The sequence below is a fragment of the Haliaeetus leucocephalus genome, unplaced genomic scaffold (genome assembly GCF_000737465.1).
Source record: "Haliaeetus leucocephalus isolate CR32 unplaced genomic scaffold, Haliaeetus_leucocephalus-4.0 Scaffold439, whole genome shotgun sequence".
NCBI lineage: Eukaryota > Metazoa > Chordata > Aves > Accipitriformes > Accipitridae > Haliaeetus > Haliaeetus leucocephalus.
In genome coordinates this window covers 3,749,012-3,771,326 of record NW_010972875.1, presented here as the reverse complement: position 1 = coordinate 3,771,326, position 22,315 = coordinate 3,749,012, and the positions used below count along the sequence as shown (strand labels likewise).

Here is a 22,315-nt window from a genome sequence, read left to right as displayed (position 1 = left end):
TGTAGGTGAGGGAATATATCTAGCATTTGCACAGTAGATCTCTCTTGTTTTCCTCTGCTAAACCACCCCATCTGCAGTCAAGGCAAGTGGACAGATTGAGCACTGGAAGCAGAAGTGCTCTTCAGAAAGGAGGAGAAGGAGTTTTCAGATGTTGCTCTTTTATTATGAACACATTTATTTTACATCCTCTCTTTAATTACAGAAGAATGCTTATAGATATCATGCATTTATAAAGGCTGTAATACTGATGAATAAGAATAAATGCTTCAATTTACACCAAGAAACCAATTAAAAACTAAATAAAAACGAAGTTATAGGTTTTTTTGTGAAACAAATACACCTTGTTCCCCAAGGGGAGGCTAAAAAGAATGTGTCTTCAAAAACAAGAATCAGTTTTGCATCCTTGTTTATCTTTTAGCATTAAGCTTTCATTCTTAATTTTATTTTTTTCAGCTTTTTTTTGGAGGGGGAGACATGGGAGATTCTGTGGGTTGTAGTGAGAGGTTTTTTTGGTGAGGGGTTTTTTTGGTTGTTTTTGGTTTTTTAATGGACAAGCTGCAATTTTCTCATGATTCCAGGAGCTGGGGATTTAAAAAGTACCAGATACCACAAGACACAATAAAAAATTGTAAAAATTTCTGTCAAAAATGCTGAAAACAAGCATAAGTTCAAAGGAGGAGTATTTAATTTCTGTAGTGTTTTAAAAGTAAACTTTTTGAAAGGAATGAGCCTTGCAGCTTGAATTCTGCAATGATGAACAAATCTACTACTTCATTTAATACGCTAAAGGTCTTTTGGTGGGACGTACGTTGTTATTTTATGACTTGCTGATGGGTAAGGTGGAGGTCAAAGTTCAGAAGAGAGAGAAAACTCTTTGTCTTCTCATTCTGTTAACTTTACTGGAAAAGGGTCAGTGTAAAGGCCACCAGAACAGGTTATTTTGACTTAGTTATTTTTCTTTTGGTTTATCATTTTACACATGCTATGTCAGGATTGCATGTTGTGCTGGCCCCAGTCTTTTATCTGGGCTAATTCTGTTTTCAGAAGATGGCAAGTTTCACTGAGAATTCGTTATCAGTGCAGAAACGGTGAATTTCTATCATTGCACATCCAGTATGTTGCTGTCATCTCTCCTTTCTATTTCTGAATTTTTCTGGAATGCAAATAATATAAAGGAAGCAAGACTGTAAACATTTACTGACGTAAGAGCTCTTTTGAACTGTAATAATTGTCATATGTAAAAGCCTGTAGTTTAAGTGGTGTTAATTACTTCTCGAGAGCAGTTGACTCTGCAGTAATCACTACATGAGATCTGCTTTTAGTTACTGCTCTTCATGGTAGTTCGAGTATGTTCCCCTTTCCTTATTGATACAGATATTTAAGCCCTACAGATGTATTTGCCTATAAAGAAATTTTTATCTATTCGATGGCTCTGTACAATTTAGTATAAAAGTAGTAACATCTTCCTTTTAGATACATGTTCATATAAAATTGAAGGTGACAAATGTGCAAGGATAATAATATTCAGTCCCATAACCCCTGTATCTCTGTTGTCATATGAGGTTATTGTGTATCTCAGGGTAGGAAACTGTGTGTACCTTTGTACTTATGAGAACAAATTTATTGTAGATTTTCCTTCTGGGAATATATATATCCCTTGGAGGAAGCTTGGATATATTGGTTTGAGGGTTCTTATATCAGATGTGGCTTTTTAATCTATCCCAATATAATTGTTGTGGTTAATTTTATCAAAGTCTTTCAATAATGTTAATTCCACTATTTCCAATGCAAACTAATATACTGACTGGAAACTAGAGCTCACTTTTACAAGAGTTACAGAGGTTGCAGTTCCATTTTGTAAATCACCAGATAGTACATCAGCTTGTAAGAATGGCTGTATCCAGCAGACTTTAGGCTCATGCAGTTCTTTATGGGTCGCCTCTGACAGTGTTCAGTAGCAGAAACTTACGGGAGCAATAAAAACAAAAACCAGGGCTAGCGTAAAGTAGTTTTCCCATATTATATCTTTTTCACTTTCAGCAGTTGGTGGTTTTAGGGCTTTCAGACTTGGTATGTCATTCACGTTATCTGCTTTAATTGCTCTTGATAGACTTTTCTAACATGAATTTGTTTAATCATTTTTGGTCTCATTTGTATTTCTGGCATCCACAACATCCTGTGACCATGAGCTCCATAATTAAATTGTGTTGTATGAAAAAGTACTTCCCTTTGTTATAAAATTGCTCTCCAATAATTTAATTAGGTGCCCATTGCTTTTCTGTTGTAGGAAGCAGTAAATAACAATGAATGATCATTTCCTTTCCATCCTTGCCTTCTTCCTACCATTCATGATTTTACAGATTTCTGTGACATCCTTCCCTCCTCCCTGTCATTCCTTTTCCAAGCTCAAGAGTCCTACTACACTCAATGTCTCTTCCTGCAGAAGCAGTTTTATCTGTCGTTATGTCTTTTCTAGTTCTGCTACATCCATTTTTATAATAGGGCACATGGAAGGGCATGCACTAGTCCTGTGATAGTTCAACTCTACATTAAAACAGTAGGCATAAAGATTTTTGTCTTGATCTTAGTTCCTAACATACAACTTTTCAACTGCCAGTGTGTACCAAGCTGCTCTTTTCAAAGAACTCGGTGACCTTGATCCTTCCAGAGTGGCAAAAGGTAATTAATTGCTTGCCATTGTATATGAGGATTTTAAATAGCAGATCAGAACAGTAACAATAAAGGAACTTTAAGAAATCAATAAAAACCAGGAGATTGACATCTTTGTGGTGAAGTAAACTGAAAAGTGAAGGCTGTGGATTAGAAAACCAACTCTTGACACCTTGTGTGTCCTAATCCTGTAAGACCTATTTGCAGTCTTTTGTTTTTGCACAGCAACAAAGGTAAATGTAAATCTAGAAAGGGAAATCTTCTCATCCTATGTAACTGTAGTTTTCCTGCTTCCCAAGACCACCTGCAGCCTTTTGGCATGTCCACAAATTTTAACATTTTCACCAAAGATTAGATACTATTTTCAGCTGGGTGAAGGACCATGCTGTTGCTTGTGCATCTCGTTTTGCTGTTTGTGACAACTTGTGATGACAATCAGCTGTGTCTTTTCCATAATGCTAATAGATCTCAATGGCTTGTGATACATCATATACTGGAGATCTTTTGTGTATTGTTTTACTGTGCTTTGGCATGTTTACATTCTTACCAAGCAGGTGTTTGTTTTGAGAGAGATTCTAGCTCAGGTTTCACAATAAAGGAAACTTTTGTTGTTATGTTCTGGGAATACGCAGCTTTAAGGAGAGTTTGTCCTCAAGTTTTCAAAGTAAGTAGCTATTTTGCTAATAAACTTTGAATTGAAGGTGGTGCTAGTTGCAGGTGAAATTCTGTTGGGGTTCTGCAGAATTGTAAAATTAATCCCTCCCTTTTTCTCTCTCAAATGGTTGTCTGGCATAGGACTCCAGCTGTTGTGTGTTAGGTTTGTTTCTGACTACTGTTTGGTAAGTTAGACTTACCAGGATGATTGGTGACACGGTTATTTTTCTGAATTTTCTTCTAATTCTTGTTAGCGGTTACGTCAGAGATACCATTTCTGTCTGCTTAAACGCAGATTTCTGAATCTAGCTTCAGTTATGTGTATAAATCCATCTCTGTGAAAAATACATACAAAATTTTAGTGCTGGACTGCCATGAAGTAGATTTGAGAATGAAAATAATATTTCTAGTGCTAGACGGATGCTTTCAAAGGTGATTAATATCTCTGAGTTTGCTTAATACCAAAAGATATCTGGACAGGATGAGTAAAGATTTAATAGAAAGTTTATATCAATGTAGTGATGTGAAATACTTACATAAGCTTCTGGTCTACGAGAGTCCCCTGTGCGCTATCAGCATGCTTTCTTCTCCCACAGTGGGGTGAAATACAACCAGTTCCCCTGATGCTTGCGTCTGCTGTCAGAAGCCCCTGTTCACAATGCCTTCCCATTGTAGATGCTATATGTTACATTTCATATATGGCTCTACACATTGTGCAGAAGACTTAGTTCAACTGAAGCAAGATTACTTTTGAAAAGGTTAAAGTTTTAGTGGTTGGTTTGTTGGTTTTTGTTGGTTTTTGTTTGTTTTTTTTGAAGTCTCAAAGCTTGAAGGCTGGGAAGTGGAGCTGAGTTCACATCTTACAAGGCCTCAACACAGCCTTTAGTTGCCTGATGTGCCCAAGCTTCTCCCTTAACCTCTTTCTTTGCAGGCAAACTGTAGGCCCTGAGGGCCAATGCATTGCTTCCTATGCTTGTGCACTATTTCATGCTTATGCGCCTCTAATGATAAAAGAGTGGATTTTCACCATAATAACTTCTCCCTTCCCTTCAGTACTGTAGCAACACAAAATTAATTTGGAGGTAGGAAAACATTAGGTCTTTGGCTTCTATGTTGGAGAAAAAAAGGAGCCTTCAGTTTGTGCTCTAATGCACATTTGACTACAGCTTTAAAGTGGCAAACTAATCCATTATATAGATTGTTAAAAGTAACATTCTGGCTTTTACTTATAGTACTAAACTGACTGAATTGGGTAGGATGGGGTAGGAATTACTTTTTTGGCACATCAGGGAAAGCAGCCCTTCATGCGGGACAGAAGGGGACTCTTGCATGTGGACAAACCGGAGGACAGTGGCTGGTCTCTGTCTGTGTACCTTGATCTTGTGACTGGTGTTCGGATGCAGGGAGCCCACACAGATCCCAGGGAGTACACAGAGAATGGGCATGACTCCAGGCAAGTTATTTAATGCATCTCAGACCTTCCCTCCTACCTTTGCCTGGCTTTGTTTAAAACAGGGCTTGTGCTCTCCTGCCTCGTAAGGCTGGTGTGAAGATAAAGTTGTCGTTTTCATGGCATCATAGAGCATCTGCCGCACTGCGTGTGGTGCCATGCATCCGCATGGACCGAGGGATGAGCAGAGCTTATGTCTGAGATGGGAAATGGCTGTTCTTGCAGGTCTTGCTTTTTCTTGAGGCACAACATTTAATTTCAGAGAGTAACTCCGTTGTAATTCAATTTTATGTTCTGTTTTCACTGAATCATTAAATTCAGAAAAAGGTTTTTCTAATGCATTTACACAGTGCTGTAAATGAAGCTGTCAAAGAAAAGTAGCTTTAGTCAAGCTACCATTTGAATTGTATGTCTGTGCCACTGGCCCACTTCACTGGCTTTTAATTAGCCAATCATATGCACAAAACCCACTAATGAGCATTTCTAGAAATTTCAGACTGTATCAATATATTTATGCAGTATGTTCTCCAGAGAAGTACAGTCCTTCATTTCTCTACATTGTTCTCTCCTGAAGTCAGTAGGCTTCATCCTATTTTAGATGAAGAAAATATAATTTGCCTAGTACCTGACTTACTATGCAAATTTATTTTTTCTGCAGTTCCTGTTCTAAGGGGAGAAAAAAATAGTGACTGCTAGTCAAATTCCTTCTTCCATGCTCTACCTTACTACTTACGTCATTTAGATTAAAGAGACATTCACTAATGTCACCAAATTTAAACTGTTGAGGCTTTTTCTATTCCTCAGTTGAAACAAATCTGATAAAAAGTGTGGAGTCGAAGCCTGTTGCCATTCTTTAGTACCAGGACTTGATGGCAAGTGTATCATAGTTAAGTAAGGGAATAAGATCTGGTCCATCTGTCTTTCATGGCATGTGTCAAGTTAAGTAGTACCATCTACTAGTAGAAGGTCTAAGGGAGATGGGACCCACTTGTGTCTAGAGCCAGTCCCAGCAAAACAGAGAGTTACAAGTTGGGAGATACTGAACTCTGTAATGTTTGATGCTTGTAAAACATGGTTTTACTTGGAAATGAAGCAGTATGGTGCAGCAGTTACTGTGTGGAGAGTTGAGGCAGTTGAGGTGACTGTACTGCTGTATGCCATACATTGGTGCAGCATCTCCTCCCGCTCTGCACGTATCTTGCATCTTGAAGTCAGAAGGATGTCTGTGTCTAACTGCTTTTTGTGTCGGTCTTCATAGAGTGAATCTTTGTTTTGTGTGATTATTCCAGATAATATTTGTTCATTGCCCGAAATGAAATTGTTAATGGTCTCTTCTGTGGATGGTTTGATGCTAACACATTGATTCACTTTGAGGGGACAGGAGAACCAGGCTCTTTATTTTAGTAGAGAAATACATAAATTCAGAGCTGCTACCAAAGTGATTTTTCCCTGTTTTTCTGCCAAATGGTTCACTGCTGTTGCTGAGACACATAAATTTTGTGGGGCTAAGGAAGGTTGGACTCAGCACATGTGCACATTGCTTTTCCTGGGTGTGCTGTGCAGTGTGTCTGCTGGTGCAACAGTGCATGTACAGGCTTTGCTGTGTGAGTCCAGCAGTCCCTTGGCTGAGATGGCTATTTAATTTTTCTTCTTCAGACCAGACAAAACCCCTCTTTTAAAACAGTAGAAAGTAGTTAAATAGGGTATGAACCCAGAACACAAGATCATATGCTGCAATCTTGCTCTCTGTGGGGAAAGGCATGGGAAGAAGAGATGCTATGCCAAAAAAAAAAAAAAAAAAAATCAGAAAAGCATATGCAGATTGCTGCTGGACTGTTGTAGCCCTTAAAGTTAAGTCACAAGATAACATTTAGTGATTTGCTAATGAGGAAGAAGATACTCCTCTGGATTAATTATTTGCTGCTTAGAGTCCTCCATGGTGAGGAGGTCCTTTGGGGCACAATCCCACAATGTGCAGTTACAGTGGATTTAGACCCAGGTTAGAGGTACACTCTGCTGTGTGTTGGACTATTACTATTTTTAAGTAAAAGCTTTTGCCATCTAGTGGAAAGACTAGAGAACTAGCATTTCAAATAAGCAAGAAACCCACTAATACTGGTCATGTGCAAAATGTATTTATAAGCAGGGGTAACTTACTTGCTAGAACAGTAGCAAATCATTCTGACTCTGTGGAATTTAGTTGGTAGAAATCTTCCAAGGTAATGGTGCATTTTGTTCACATAGTATTTGAGGCTATGTCTCATTTAAGCACAAAGTTGGTGAAAAGGGCATTCGTTTTTATGCTGCTTTTGCTTGTTTGGGACTCCTTTTCATTCCACCCTGGAGGGTACCTGCCTGTTCCTCCATGGATCTTGGGCTTGGCCAGTATGCTTTGAATGCCTCTGTGGCAGCTCACTCCCCCACCAGTGGGATGGGGAAGAGAATCGGAAGGGCAAAAGTAAGAAAAACTCATGAGTCAAGATAAAGGCAGCTTAGTAAGTGAAGAAAAAATATAAAATATAAAAAGCAAATGATGCGAACACAATCACTGACCACCTCCTACCAGCAGACTGATGCCCAGCCAGTCTCTGGCTGGGGGCAGATTGAGAAACAGAGAAGGTCTTGGCCATATGCAAGCACTGCCCAGCAATAGCTAAACCACTGGTGTTTTCAACACTTGTTTTGGTCACAAATGTAAAACACAGCACCTTACAGGCTGCCATGAAGAAAATTTAACTTCGTCCCAACCAGTCCCAGTACAGCCTTTTAATTGTCCAACTCTCCTAATGTTCATCAGCCCACTGATCAAGAGATGGAGATCTCATCACTCAGTAAAGTTCGTGCAAGAGCTGTAGGATGTGCCTCCACTACAGCACTTTCAGGTAGGGATTCATCAGCCTTTGCTTCAGCTGAGGTGGTCCTTCCTCTATGTCCACCATTTCATGCTGCCACCACTGCTCCACCTAACCAAGCAGCCACCCTCCTCCAGCTGGGATGGGTCTTCCCAGGGCCTGGCTTCTTCCTGGTCCACAGCTTCTGCCCTGGCAGCCCCCTTGAGACAGCAGTTTAGGTCATCTCCAAGTCTTCCTTCCTTCCTTTGCTGGACTCTGCTTGTTTCATGGCTGGATGTTTTTGGTTGGTGAACAGGCTAGTCCTCTTGTTCTCACCTATTTTTGGCCCATGTTCCAGGAGGGAACACGTGGACCTTTCCTCATGGTCCTCCTGCTGTACTTTTCCCTACTGTTGCTGCTTTTAGTATCAACTCCTGCTGCTTTTAGTATCAACTCCTGTAAACGTAAGTTGTGCTGCTGGTTTCTCATGGCTTTACCTCTGGACGCTATGTTGTCCCTGAGTAGACACCTCGCAGAGCCCCCAAATTCTTGCACTTAAGGAGGACAAGTAGTACCATCCTGAGTACTTGTCCAGGACTGTCATCAACAGTTCTTCTGAACTTCTCTCCTGAAGTCACTTGCCCTTGGTTTTCTTTGGTTATTGTACTAGTACTTCAGTCCTTATGTCAACACCTTGGGGTTTGGTGGTTGAAAGGGAAAAGAAGCCAGGACATCAAAACAAGTGGGTTTAGTGGTGTGGGGTTTTTTCATGAATGTTGACAAATCTGCTTTGTCTCTCTTCCTTAAGATTAGTCATCTCTGCCTGAACGCCTTGTATGCCTGTAGTACCTCATGATTTATACAGCAGAATGAAGATCATATCACGTGAAAAAAATTGTACAGGCCATTCATCCCAAGATTCCTTAGGATTTTTAAGCACTCTTTTCTGATTATGGTTTATGTTGCAGTTGATTGAAACAGCAATTCGTTTTGGCACAGGTTGTGTCTGGTTATGTGTATGCCTGTATATCCCACGTTTCAGCATGTTTTCCTGGAACCTGTTTGAGAATCTTCCTCTCTCCAAACGCATGCAGCTGGTTCAGCGATTCGGCAAGGAGGACGACAGGGTTGTCATGACAACCAGTTGCGTTCTGTGAGAAGAGATGATGCCAAATGACCAGCTTCTGGCTGCTTATCACTCCTCATTGAGTAATGTTCCCCAAATTAGACAGGCTTGTCTGATTTATAATTACTCGTCCTAGTGGCTTGCATTTTTGCTGCATTTGTTTCTGAGATAGCATTCATGCTTCTTGCAATGATGCTTAGGTGAGACTACTTGCTGACCATCATTGTTGTGAATTATGAGAGTTGGTGGTACCGTTGATTATGCTGTAGTGCACGCGAAGTGAGGAGAAAATTTGTCTTTGGGTTGGGGTTTTTTTGGTTGGGTTTTTTTTTTGTTTTGTTAAACCCAAGTGTCCTGGTTTTGGCTGGAATAAGGGTAATTTTTGTCTTGGTAGCTGGTATAGTGGTGTGTTTTGGATTTAGGATGAGAATAATGTTGGTAACACACTGATGTTTTAGTTGTTGCTAAGCTGTCATTATACTAGGCCAAGGACTTTCCAGCTTCTCATACTGCCCTGCCAGCAGAGGCTGGGAGCGCACAAGAAACTGGGATGGGACACAGTCAGGACAGCTGACCCAAATGAGCCGAAGGGATATTCCATACCATACTGCGTCATGCCCAGTATATAAACTGGGGGGATTTGGCTGGGGGCACCGTGGCTCAGGGATTGCCTGGGTATCAGTCAGCAGGTGGTGAGCAATTGTGTTGTGCATCACTTGTTTTGTGTATTCTAATTCTATTATTATTTTTTTCCTTCCTTTTTTGTCCTATTAAACTGTCTTTATCTCAACCCATGAGTTTTACTTTTTTTTTTTTTTTTTCCCCTCCTGATTCTCTCCCCTGTCCCACTGGGGGGACAGGGAGTGAGCGAACAGCTGTGTGGTGCTTAGTTGCTGGCTGGGGTTAAACGATAGCACTAAGCAACTTAAACTTGTGCCTTGAGCCCACTACAGGAAAGAAATGGGATAAAAATATTCAAGGCCTGTGTTCTTACTATTGTGCTGTTTAATGGAGAGTTCTCCTTTAATTTTATTTGCCTTCACTCATTAATACAACATGTCCTCCCCTCCCTTCCAATGCCTGTCTTGATCTTTAGTGTGTGTATGGGGTGGGGGAGGAATATGCTCCCTTTAGGATCAAATCCTGGATCTGCTGAAGTCATTGGCATCTTCTCAGGAAGACTAAGTTTCTGTGGCTTTTTTTTCCTTTGGTTTTGCTTTTATTTAGACCCAGAAGGCAGAAAGAAAACATTTTTATTTCAAGATTTTGGAAGTTCAGAAAAGGAGAAAATGCTTTCCCCCATCCCTTTCCTTTTTAATAAAACCTTTTGATCCTCCTGTCTTCCCAGTTCCTTTCTTGTGCTTCCCCTTCTGTGCCCAGAAGGATGGCATCTGTAACATGCAAGCAATACTGTGGGCCAGCTCTTTCATTATGCTTCATCCCAGCAATGAAGAAAGCCATCAGATTTGAAGCTAGTGGTTTCCCATTGCTGCCCAAACACTAGGACATGTTGTTGGATCCTGTCGCCATCAAATTCTTTGCAATTTTTGACATAGAAAACTTTGATGCAGATCTCTTATTTACAAACAAGGTGCTTTTCAGTTTGAATTCCTTCATTTACATTGTGCACCGACTGCTAGAATGTGAGCAGTCGGGGGGACAGAGATTGAGAAGTGGATTTATAGATTTAGTATTGGCCAGATTATTTTTCTAGATTTGGAAAACTCTGGGTGTGTTCCTGTTTGGACCATCAGGCTTCCAGCCTGGACACTGAATACTCGTCAGTTAGCTTTTCACTGTGAAAATACACTTTTGAGATGGTGGTAGATTAAATCCTGTGTTTGGATGGTATTGCTTTTCTTTGGGGGATCTTTACAGAAGAAATATTGTTACAAAACAGTCCTAAGAATTGAGATAACTAAGCTAGGAGTACCAAAAAAGTGAGATCTCTCATGTATCTCTGTACAGAATGAGTATTTTATTTCTTAACCTATTTAGGTAATGTAGATCAAGTGCTTTCAAGCATTGTTGAGCCTTGCAGAAAAGTGATCTCACTTGGTCATTCTGCTACCATGCAGTGAAAGTAGCCCTCCTTAGCTGGAAAGATTGAGTGAAAATGAGGCACTTCCATTAACTTCAGCAGAGCTGCATTTGCATTGGCCGGAGGCTGTGCATTTACATCTGCTGCTGCTTCCAAGTAGGCAAAATGAGGCCTGTATATGTCCCTTTAACAATGAAATGATATCTCTCATATTTCCCTGAATGTATTTGCTGTCTTACTATGACTCTACCTTGTTGCTTTCTCCCAGTTTTCAAAAAAAGCGCTTCTAACCTGTGAAATAACACAGTTAAAATTGTCCTGCGACATCAGTGCTATTATTATACACCTCCCAGGTACAAAATTTCCAGCACTCTGATGGCTCTGTACAGCACTTACCACCTCTGTTTTGAAGTCACATATGCTGCCAACCTTGAGCCCTTTGGGACTGCGGTTCCTCTTAATCAAGAGTACTCTTCTTGGCCATAATTTAGTGCCCTAGCCATGCTGGTTGGTGGGGTTTGTTTTGACCTGAAGAACTGTGCATCCAAAATACATGTCTGTTTTTCCAAGTATAGGACTGTCGTGGTTTAGCCCCAGCCAGCAACTAAGCACCATGCAGCTGCTCACTCACCTCCCACCCCCCCACAGTGGGATGGGGGAGAGAATCAGGAAAAAAAAAAAAAGTAAAACTCATGGGTTGAGATAAGAACAGTTTAATAGAACAGAAAAGAAGAAACTAATAATGATAATAATAACAATAATAAAATGACAGTAATAATAATAAAAGAGTTGCAATATATTAAGTGATGCACAATGCAATTGCTCACCAACTGCTGACCGATGCGCAGTTAGTCCCTGAGCGGCAATTCCTCCCAGCCCCACTCCCACCATGGTGGCCTGTAGGGGCCAGTTCCAATACAAAATTTATTGCATTACACCTGTTGCCTTGCTGAAGAGTATTTTGTTCAGGAAGTAGGTCTGCTTGGCCTTTTGTGAACCAGGTTTGAGGCTCTGGTTCCCTCATGCAGAGCGGACCTAAGCAGAGAGACACTGACCTTTTGGTCTCCATCCCCAGCACCTTGCTTAACATCACCACCAAGTTCTCTTTGAAGTGGAGATAACACCTAGTTGCTGTTTTTATCCATTTTTGTTAGTTTATCTAAACGAAAGCAGAAAGCTTGTTTATTGCAGTCTATTTAAAATCATATTTTTCGCTCCCATACAGTTTCATTGCTGGTGCATTTTTCCTTGAGGTATCAATTATCAGCTTTTCTTTCTATCACATAATGTGATCTTCTTCCAGTCTGAAGTAATGTGTAAATATGTGAGTCATCCACTACCTTACCTTCAGAAAGGGAAGGAGCTAGATTACGTTTCTTCCAGATAAGAGTGTTAAGACTTGTTATTGAAATGATGCGGTATATTTCTAGTCTTTATCAAGAAGAGATCCTGATTAATTTAGCATAAGTATAATGTCATACAGCCAGGTTTTAGTACTAGACTGCTGATAAACCAACTTATGACAATGGCGGGTGGAGTATTCGGTTTGTTTTATGCTGATAAATACAGTTTGCTAAGGATGGTGGAGGAACCAGTTTTCTAGGTAACAGAATTTGGTCCATAGGAGATCAAGCATCTTACCAATATTCTTCCATTCTGCCTTTGTTATAACACCAAATCAGCCCTGATTAAACGTTTTACTTAAGTGTTTTTCTTTAAACAAAAAAAGAGTAATTATTGTCTCAAAACTTTTAACACGACTTGCTGTTAAATTAGAATATATTGTGCTGTACCTTTGCATTCCTGCTCTTCCAGAAAGTGCCTCCAGAGCTCCTGCCATTCTCTTTCCTTCTGTATTTGTTTCTAAATGACTGCCTTTGGTCTTCAGTGAAAGGGATTTCTAGCTGTGCCTGCAGAAGAAAGCCTGAACTAGTTAAAAGCTGCTTCAGCTTCATGGTATTTAGTCTCTCTAATTATGAAATATCTACAAATTACATCAGCAGAGAATGGTGCCAACAGAGTTGGGAACAGCAGCTGGAATGCTGCGCTGCATTTAGATGCAGAGCGTACTATTTGCATCTGTTGTGATGCCACGATACAGCCTGTGCTTGGTGGGTGTTGACGTTGCCTTACACAGGATGCCTGTTATGGGGGAACAGTTTGTGGCATTGCAAAATGATGGAAAAATAAATGGTCTCCATTTACTGCACAAGTTTGCTCTGAAAGTTCCTGCTGAATGCTGTAGTTTTAATGTCTATTTAATTGAGCAAGGGCTGAAGAATAATTCATAATGGCAACAATTTGGTTACTGTCCTTTCCCCTGAAACAGCAAAAAGTAAGTGATAAAAGTACTAGTTTTGTCAAAGAGTGTGGTCACCAATCACACATGCTGTTCAGTGAATTATTTATAATGTTTATTACCATCTTTCTTCAGTAACACTGTTTCCTAGGTCAGCCTCAGATAGTAAAATAATTTTAACTTGAAATAAAAATGTGGTTACTAAAATTTCTAATTATGTTAGCAAACTTAGTATCTGAACTATCACTACAGCATGGAATTTATCACTGCTCTATATCAGGTAATTGGCAGAAGCTGACATTTGGAAAAGGGAGTTATAAACAGCAGTATATTACATTATGTGGGCTTTATCCTATCTTCTTTATAATACAAAATGTGTTCACAAAGCTCTTTTAGCCAGAATTAAAAGTTAAATATGTCTGTGTTTATGGTTTTGTGGAGGTACATCTCTGTTGCTAGTTGTTTCAAAAGAGTGAATTAATAGTTTCATTTTGTGTAACAGACTTCATTTTTCCAGCATTTTTGAAGTTTTAACTGCTCTCCTCAGTTATGATGATACAGGGATGAAGGCTGTATTTGTTTTTTTCTATTGCAGGCTCTGTGTTTCAGCCATTTAGACAAAAATTAAGACACAAGCATTTACTTCTGAGTGAAACTTGACCAGACAATTTCAGCAAGTGGGAATCTCTTCAGGCAGTTTTACTCCTTTGTCCATTTACTAAAAATTGAAACATCTATTTATACCTTTTTTTAAAAAAACAGAATCTTTGGTACTTTTCTAAAGCCTTACTGGCTTTTTGTGAGTTTGCTCTTTATTTTGATTTTTAAAGAGAAATGACTAACATAAATTCCCCATTTGGTTTTGAAAGGGAATGGAAAGGCACTGCGGGCGCGCTGCCTTCCCCTTAGGTTCTCGCTTCTGATTACTTCATTTTTTTCATCATTTTCCCATTCTTCTAAAAATGTTCCTATCATCGCTGTGTGGCTGAGTTTGAAAAGATGAAATGGAGGCCACGTGGCGGGGTGCAGCAAGCGGATTCCTCCCTCTGAGTTCCGCAGAGACCAGTGCCAAAGGTTTTTGGGGAGCAGCCCTGTGCCCTGTAGTGTTGGACCCCGTAAGAAGGGACTATGGTGCCAACTCTAAGCAAGCTTTAGGTAGAGGGGAAAAATCTGGTTTGCCAAGGGACTTGTCAGGTCCTGGTGCAGGAAGGTGGTGTAGGCAGGAAAGCCCAGTGAAGTCCACTCTGTTTTTCAGTTTTCGTCAGATGAGGTTAGCTTCTTGTCTTAAATCACATCTTTCATGTTTTTATGTAATCTTCTATTTTAGTCCTCAAAATATTCTACCACGTCTCTTCTACTGTCATGTTTTTTTTGCCAGAATTGGCCCATGCTTCTTCCATAATAACATCCCCATGAATAGTCCCTTTGGGGATCTTCCCCCCGTATGGACAAGGCTTTAATTATCTGTCTTTAGTGAGACAAAACTCCAACTGAAAAATATCAGTCCTGTCTTTGCAACCTGTCCTTTCATGTGAATCTGCCTGCAGAAGACCAGCTGTGAACTTCTAGCTATGTTGACCTTTAAGCTGGCAGTGCTGCATTTCAGAAGGTGGGTGGTGACAGCTCACACTTATCTTAGGCAGATTTCCAGGTAGCGGCTTGCTAGTGAGGACTCGCTGGCATGTCCATGCCAAGGTGGGGAGACCTGGGATGAGAGCTGGCCTGCATCACTAGTGACGGCTCTCACACACCCCATGTTCGGAGAGGGACAGAAAGGGAGGTGAAGGATCAGCTGCAAGCTGACTGCCCAGTCTCCTGTGATGAAGGCTGACTTTGGACTTCATCTCCAGAGTGTATGTAGACAGTAGAGCCACCCTGTTCTGTAAGGTCTTTCTCCAGAAAAAGAGACAGCTTTCAAAGGTCTGCAGTGCTGTGTGAATCCGTATGACACCTGGGTAAAGATATACCTCATTCCTGTGCAGAGTTTTGGATCAGTTACATCTTAAAATAGTCTTTCTACTGATAAGAATTTGACTCTTTCTTGCTGCAGAAAGACAAGTTTTACAGATAATATGAATCCAAGTTTCTTAAAGAAACCCAGTGTCTACTTTCTCATACAGTTTAGCTACAGTCGCTCTTTTATTCTAGTTCAGTATTGTTTTTCTTACTCCTCTTGCTTTACGCATAGATGTCTTACAGTATAGCTTTTCAGGAGATCATGGTTTACTGTAATACACATGGTAGGTAAACCAGCCCCAATACAAAAGGATGCATTCTTTTTGTGAATCATGCTCTAAATTTCTGTAGTAAGCCATGCTTTCTGTATTATCACAGCAATAATACTTTCAAACCCAGAAGCTTAATGTTGTCTGGGTTTATTGACCTTTCATCAACATATCAGTAAAGAAGAGCATGGAAGAGGCCAGAAGATGCCAGGTAGAACTTTATCTCCTGGGGATAACTGGGAGTGAATCAGAGAAAAGTTCCTGATCACCATAAGTCATCTGCCACTGAGGAAGCATGACGGACTTAGTCATCCACAGACTGGAAGGAACCATTTCCATGTAATGTTTTTACCTCTAAAACCTTGCAGACATAAGAGGAGTTCTCAGTTTCAGGTGAAGAAGTCTGATGTGTTCAGTTCTGTTTCCTCTTCGGTTTGTTTCATGCAAGTTGTTTGATGCCACATCAATAGAATTGGATTAATGTACAGAAACCTGCTGCTTTTCTCCCCCGTGTTGTGGCAGTCACTTTTCTCTTCTACAAGAATATTGGGATTAAAAAGGCCTGAATGTAACAGCATGTATGTATCGGTGCGGTGCCTCCATCTCCTTCTGGGCACCAAACACTGCCCTGATAAGGGACCATTCTTACACTGGCCTGTGCAACAAAAATTAGATGCTTTGACTCAATGGCATGCCATTGAACTGGGTCTTTCAAATTCATAGGAAAATTACTTTACTACCTGTAATTCCGTATTCAAATAAAGAAAAGCCATTGGTGTCCTGTAGTGGGTCTCTGATGCCACAAGCGCATTCATCTGTCCTGTCAGATTTTGTATGTTGACTCTTACTTTTTTATCTTTCTTGTGCTGGTATCTCTTCGGATGGTTCATTACCTTTGGCTTGTACATCAAGTGCTTTCATCTGTTAGAACAGCCAGCAAACTAGGGAGGTTTCCCAGTTCATGCTAGTAGGAAATCACAGCCTGTGAAAAGGTTATCCCTGCCTCAGGGTTGAACAGACAGGGAGATGCAGATCCTGAGGTGTGTTTGTAAATGGGCTGGGACACACACACATTTCATTTTTTGTTCCAGTAGGTTTGCATAGCTAACATGAGGAATGGTGTTTCAGTATGTACACATGCAATCTGACACTATCCATGTTTATCAGACCGGGCTGAGGTCAGTACCTCTGTGCACGGAGTACCTGGACACCAGCAATGTGCATCTCATGCACAGACGTAAATCAGAGTTGTTTTGTGTGGAAAATGCTCCTCTTTGAAAGTCCTGAGGTGTATTAATTGAAAAACAATCTGAAATTTAATTCCTATTTTATCTCCGGGCATATGTGAACATATTTTGATGTATCTATTTTTGCTAATGGATAAGTTTTCAGAGTAAATTAATATTAACTCAGCTAGGTGATATTTTCTTCTCCCAGAGTGCTCCCAGCTGTTTTACGTGATTTCCTTCCAAGTATTCATTCACATACAAGATCATTTCTTCTCTTCTAAATAAATGTTGCGGAAATGTTGTTTTAAGTCTCTGGGTTAACAATTTTCTTTCTGCTGTGAGCTTTGTCTGCTTTTACTTCAAAGTCCTTTCTGTTTAGGTCTTCCTAGTACTGCATGTCATTAACAATGCAACAATAAATAACAGTATGTTGGTTCCTCTGCATCTCTGGGTCTTCTGCATCTTTGGTTGATTGGTTTGAAATGAGTAATTTAATGCAGCCATAGCATAACACTTTGCTAACTGTATGTTTGAATACATGTGTACACATACATATTATGTATAGCAAGGACAGAAGCGGTGCCTATCTTAAAGTGAAGAGAATAACATCTCATCTCCTGGTAATGTTGAAGTATGGCGGTTTAACATTGTAAACTGTATGAACATGAACTGATCTGAAGCTTTGCCTCTCTGCATAATAAAGGCTTATTATTTTCCTGTTCTGGCATGAAAGGCCCAGTATGTAAGTTTTGTGAACACCGTCATTATTGTGATATTTGGAGTTTTATGAACCAGTTACATAGACTTACCCATGTGTATCTGGACTTGCAGATGTTGTCATGTATACTTCAGTGAAATGTTTAGATTTTTGCTCTTTGCATGTCACTTTTTGCATCATGTGGTCAAATCATTAAAAGTGTTTTGCTTTTATTTTCCTTTTATATGGTTGAGAAGAGTGCAGCTGAGTTGTTCAGTTGGAAAACAAAAATGGGCAAGGTTGAAGATGAAAGGGGTTTAAAACATGTAAGACCTTGGAGTCAGAAACTACATACTTGAATGCAAAGGCTACAACGGGGACATTTAGAAGCAGGTGTTTATAATATTTGGGAATTTCTGGAACTGATTGTATGAATGTTGCTGATTTTCAGGTATTGGGCCATGGGTGAGGCTCATTATTGAATTTAAGTGCAATGATATTGTCTAGTTTTTCTTCTGCAGAATTTGGTCAGATTAGTCCTGAAGTGGTAAATCGGTAACTTAAAAACTCTTAAGTGGCTCAGGGGAAGAAACAGTCTGGTTTGTGCCATGGAGCGTAAGAGTTATTTCAAGTTATCATGCCATTTGTGTGTGTGTGTACGTACATAAATGTGGGTAGAAGAAATGAGAGAGATTCAGAAATAAGCAACCGTGATAAAACACCTAGTAAGAGGCTTGAGGATAGACTAACAAGAAACTTTTGATTCAAAAAAGAGATTAAGAGCAGCAATATAACAACAGGTTATTCATCTGTTGTCCACTGAAGTGTTTGAGGTGTTTGAGGGATGTCTCTGAAGGTTGGAAACCAGTTGCTGAACTAGATGAGCTATGGCTCATTGGTATGGTGCTTCCTTTATTCTTTGGGGTTTTTTCTGACTAGCTCAGTTCACTGTGCTGGTGTCAACCTTCATCATCATGTCTGCTCAAGTGCTGGTGGAAACATCAGTCTAGGATGTTACTGGTTTCTCCCCACAGCTTGATGGTCCTTGGAGTAGACCATAGCAGCTGGTTAATAGCATGTACCATAATGACACCACCAAAGCAGTTTAGCTGGGAAGTTTATAAGAGCAATGGCTCCCTTCCCAACCTCTGGAAAGTATGTATCCAGCAGAATACAACTGCCCCTGCTGGAATACAGCTGGTTTGCACATAGGTGATGCCGCTGCCTTTCTAAAAAGCATGCTCTCCACTGGTGACATCTCTTACATGCATCTATAATCCCAGGTAAACCTGGGAATGTCTCTAATTATGATATGAATTGCTGGTGCATTCTTAAGTAGGAGGTTTGTCAGTAGGGCCAGGATTTCATCTCTGTGTTGGCACTATGGATGAGTTTTTGATTTTTATTTTCCTGCCCCATTATAAAAAGCAATTGAAAACAGTATGTTTGTTTGTGACAATCAGGTTCCGTGTAAAATGGTTGCTCAGTTCTTTTGTTCTCATTGTTTTGAGCAAGCAGTCTTTTAGATGTTGTAAGTAAACCCAATGCAGGTTGTTTGATTGGTGTTTTGATAAACTGACTTAGATTAGCAAAAACATGTGCTCCGCTACCATGCATTGAGAAGGGAAGGTACTGTGATGAAGAGGATAGGGTACACCACAAGTCCAAATATTTCTTTATATGCTGTGATTTAGTGTACTTGAAGCTAAACCTTATTAGAAGAGCTAGTTTATCTGATGGTATTAGACAGCTGTCGTATTAGAACAGCTCTTTGTTAAGTAGTGTATTTTTTCCCTCTCTTTATAGGCCAAGTCAAACCAGGCTTTGTCACCTTACTTTGAGCCTCAATAACGCAGTAGGTTTTTCTGATGTTCATTTACACAGGAACTGTACAACAGTAGTACCAGCTGTGCATCACTTGCATCAGGGGCAGACTGTTTGTGTCTTAGTAACATTGATTCGTTTCTTTTTTTTTTTCCTTTTTTTTTTCCTTTTTCCTTTTTTTTTTTTTCCTGTTCCCAGCAGATATATGGAGTGATCATTCATTTCAGACAGACCCAGACTTACCACCTGGCTGGAAAAAAATCAACGACATTGCTGGGGTCTACTACTGGCACATACCAACAGGAACAACTCAATGGCAGCGTCCCGTGTCCATCCCAACAGATCTCCAGGGCTCACGAAAAGGATCACTTGGTTCCATTACTCCGTCTCCTACTCCAGAAACTGAGGTAACAGACTATGTCTTTTTGTGGGCTGCATACTGTAAAGAAAATGGAAATAACTTTTTGAACTTGCAGGTTTAACTGTTAGCTAAACTGAGCTTTAGAATATGGAGCTTGATAGTATCCCAAAATATAGCTATTTGTTGATAATATGTCGTAAGTATCCGTTTTTCTGTGTCCGTTTTCTAATAGCTGTGCCTCATGAAACATACTAAACTTTGGACATGTAGGATGAAATCAGACATATCTCAGATAAATCAAACAGCCAGTGCCTGATGAATGTGAAACTACTGCAGTTCTGTAGCATGCACTGAAGCGTTGCTGCATTATATGGATACAGGATACATAAAATTTTTGTATACTATAGCAGTCTTTTGGCTGGACTCTTTGTTTGCATCTTCTTTCTTTTTCACTCACTTGGTAGGAGTATCACACAAAGACATATAAGTCTTCATTTGAGACACTAGGTCCTTTACAGTGTAGTTTCTGTTGAATAAATATGAGGTATTTTTAAGTGTAAGTCTCTTAACATCCTGCCAGTAGAAAATACCCGCGCAAGTGGATCACTGTGTTGCAGTCAGTCTTTAACTAGAAACAAAAAGGTATGTACTCTCTCTTCCACATGTGCTAAAAGCAATATGTGATACTGCCTTTTAAAATAATCCTTTTGGGCACAATCCAGGGGGTGTCATGTAAGTAGAAAAATAAAATAAACTATTGGAAAGAAGAGTATGCTTCAAAAAATGCAATCACTTTGGTTTAGTATGCTGGGAAGACTTCTATGGAATGAAATACTAATATAAAATCAAATGGGTTTGAAATTAATTCTTTTTCTTACTAACTTTTTAGAAGAAGGTCCACAGTGTTACGAAATCAAGGGAAGTCTTTGTACTAGCTTTGAGTTTTGGATCAGGCAATCCTTAGGTTTTATTTATTTAATTTTTTAAAAATGTATGTAGATATGACATTTCTTCTGTTCTTGATTTTGTTGATATATGCACCAAAATAACTTCAATGAAAGTTAAGAGGAGTTAAGGCCATTCAAGTATGTATTACCATCTTGACTCTGAAACTTTTATCCTGCGTAGGCTTAAACATGTACATTCTTGTTCATTATTTTAGAAAGATTGCTCCCACATGTTCATAAATGCTACTCATAAGGTTTGCAAACTTGACCACAATGTTTCAGTTACGGTTTACATCAGTCAAGCTCCTGTGGAATGTACTGTGCAACAAGCATGCTGGAAATTATTTCTGAGAGGGTTCATGGAGAATAAACAGCAATTTTTATCATTCAGGTAGAAAACAAGAAGAAAAAAAACCCCAGAAATGCTGAATGTAAAGGGCTGCACATGCTTCCAGTATAAATTCCTGTCATATACACGAGGGATATAACTTCACCATTAAGTATTTTTCTTATTCTAAAATATGGAGAACAGGGCTTTAATTAGTAAGTTATAGATGGCTTTCACAAAAACCCAGAAATCAGTATAGTTGGTAAATTGCAGAGGGAAAATGTGTATATTAATTTCAAATATTTTTCTACCTCTGTTTAAAATGTCTTTGCAATGAAAATTTCAGACCTGCTGGTAATGTGGCAGATATACTTTTAACCTTCCACAATTTTGTTTGCTTTAAATGAAGAATAGTTTGTGATTATAAATAATGATCATTAATTCTCAGCAGCATCATGGAGAATACGAAATGCATGAATTATACCAACACAGATTTTAATACAGTGTAGATGTATTAAATAAGACATTTGAGGAGTCATTCTAAAATGCCATGTATGTGAGTATGTAGTAGGCTCATCTAGGTTTTGATATGGCAGTAAAGAATTTGATCCAGCAAAGATCTATGTATATACAGTTCTGTGGCAGCATCAAGACCATATACTGCAGTGTAAAAGATGATACAGAAAATAAGCAAGTTTCCAAAATTTGTATTATTATGATTTTACCTGCAATTAAAATAACCATATAAAGACGAGGACATTTGTCTCTTGAAGGTTTCTGCATTCATTGATAAGCATCTTACATACCATTATTGAAACAATACTGATTTTTTGACTCAGTGGTTGTTAAGATAGCATTGCAATACAGTACCAGCAGACTTGGAGTAATGGAGTTCAAAACGAGAGCGTGAATTGGGTTTGGGACTTTGTGCACTGCCAAATTCTGAAACTGCTACAAACAAGTGGCATAGCTGGAGCTATAATGAGGACTGTTAGGAAAAGTCTTGCATTTCTTGAAATCACAGATGTTGATCTTTATTAAGAGGGAACTGGAGGAAGAATCCTTTGGGATTCAGCTGGTTCTGAGCAGAACCCTGGTACAGAGCAGTAAGAGGGAAATAAACCATGGTGTGGGGTTAAGAGGTAGGGGTAGGTAATGAAATAATTTGTAATCTAGTGTCAGCTATCGTGAATCTTTCGTTTTTCATCTCTCCACAATCAATACTTGCCAGCACTTAATCATCTCCAGGTCGCTTGCAGGTGATAGTACTTTCAGTCCCTGTTCACTGCACTGCAGCCTACCCCAAGTGCTCCCCCTCTCCCTCCCTGTGAAGGATTAACCTGGGTGTCTGTGATATGGTCGATCTGACACTTTACAAAAGATGTGGAAGTTCATCTAGAGTAGGGGCTCCCAAATGCCTTTATCCTGGCGCTACCATTGGCAGCAGGAGTTGTGGTGGACAGCTTCCAGCTCCAAGTTGGACTACGTATGAGCTGTGTACTGCTGGTTCCCTCATTGCTGTTCGGAAGCCTGTGCTCCAAGATAATCTGGTTTGGGAGGGCTGGTTTAGCTCATTCCCACATTCTGGAATTTGTATTGCTTTCTTCTGAAAAAGTTGGGGGATATATAGGTT

General features: G+C 39.7%; 1 protein-coding gene across 3 annotated transcripts in view; it reads left to right on the top strand.

Annotated features, from left to right (window-relative positions):
* APBB2 (amyloid beta (A4) precursor protein-binding, family B, member 2) overlaps window positions 1-22,315 on the top strand; it is a 106,342-nt gene that overhangs the window by 18,164 nt on the left and 65,863 nt on the right. For all 3 annotated transcript variants that reach the window (XM_010574467.1, XM_010574465.1, XM_010574466.1), the window contains exon 3: window positions 19,245-19,453. In XM_010574467.1, coding sequence (XP_010572769.1) covers window positions 19,245-19,453 — 209 coding nt within the window. The remainder of the gene's footprint in view (window positions 1-19,244; window positions 19,454-22,315) is intronic.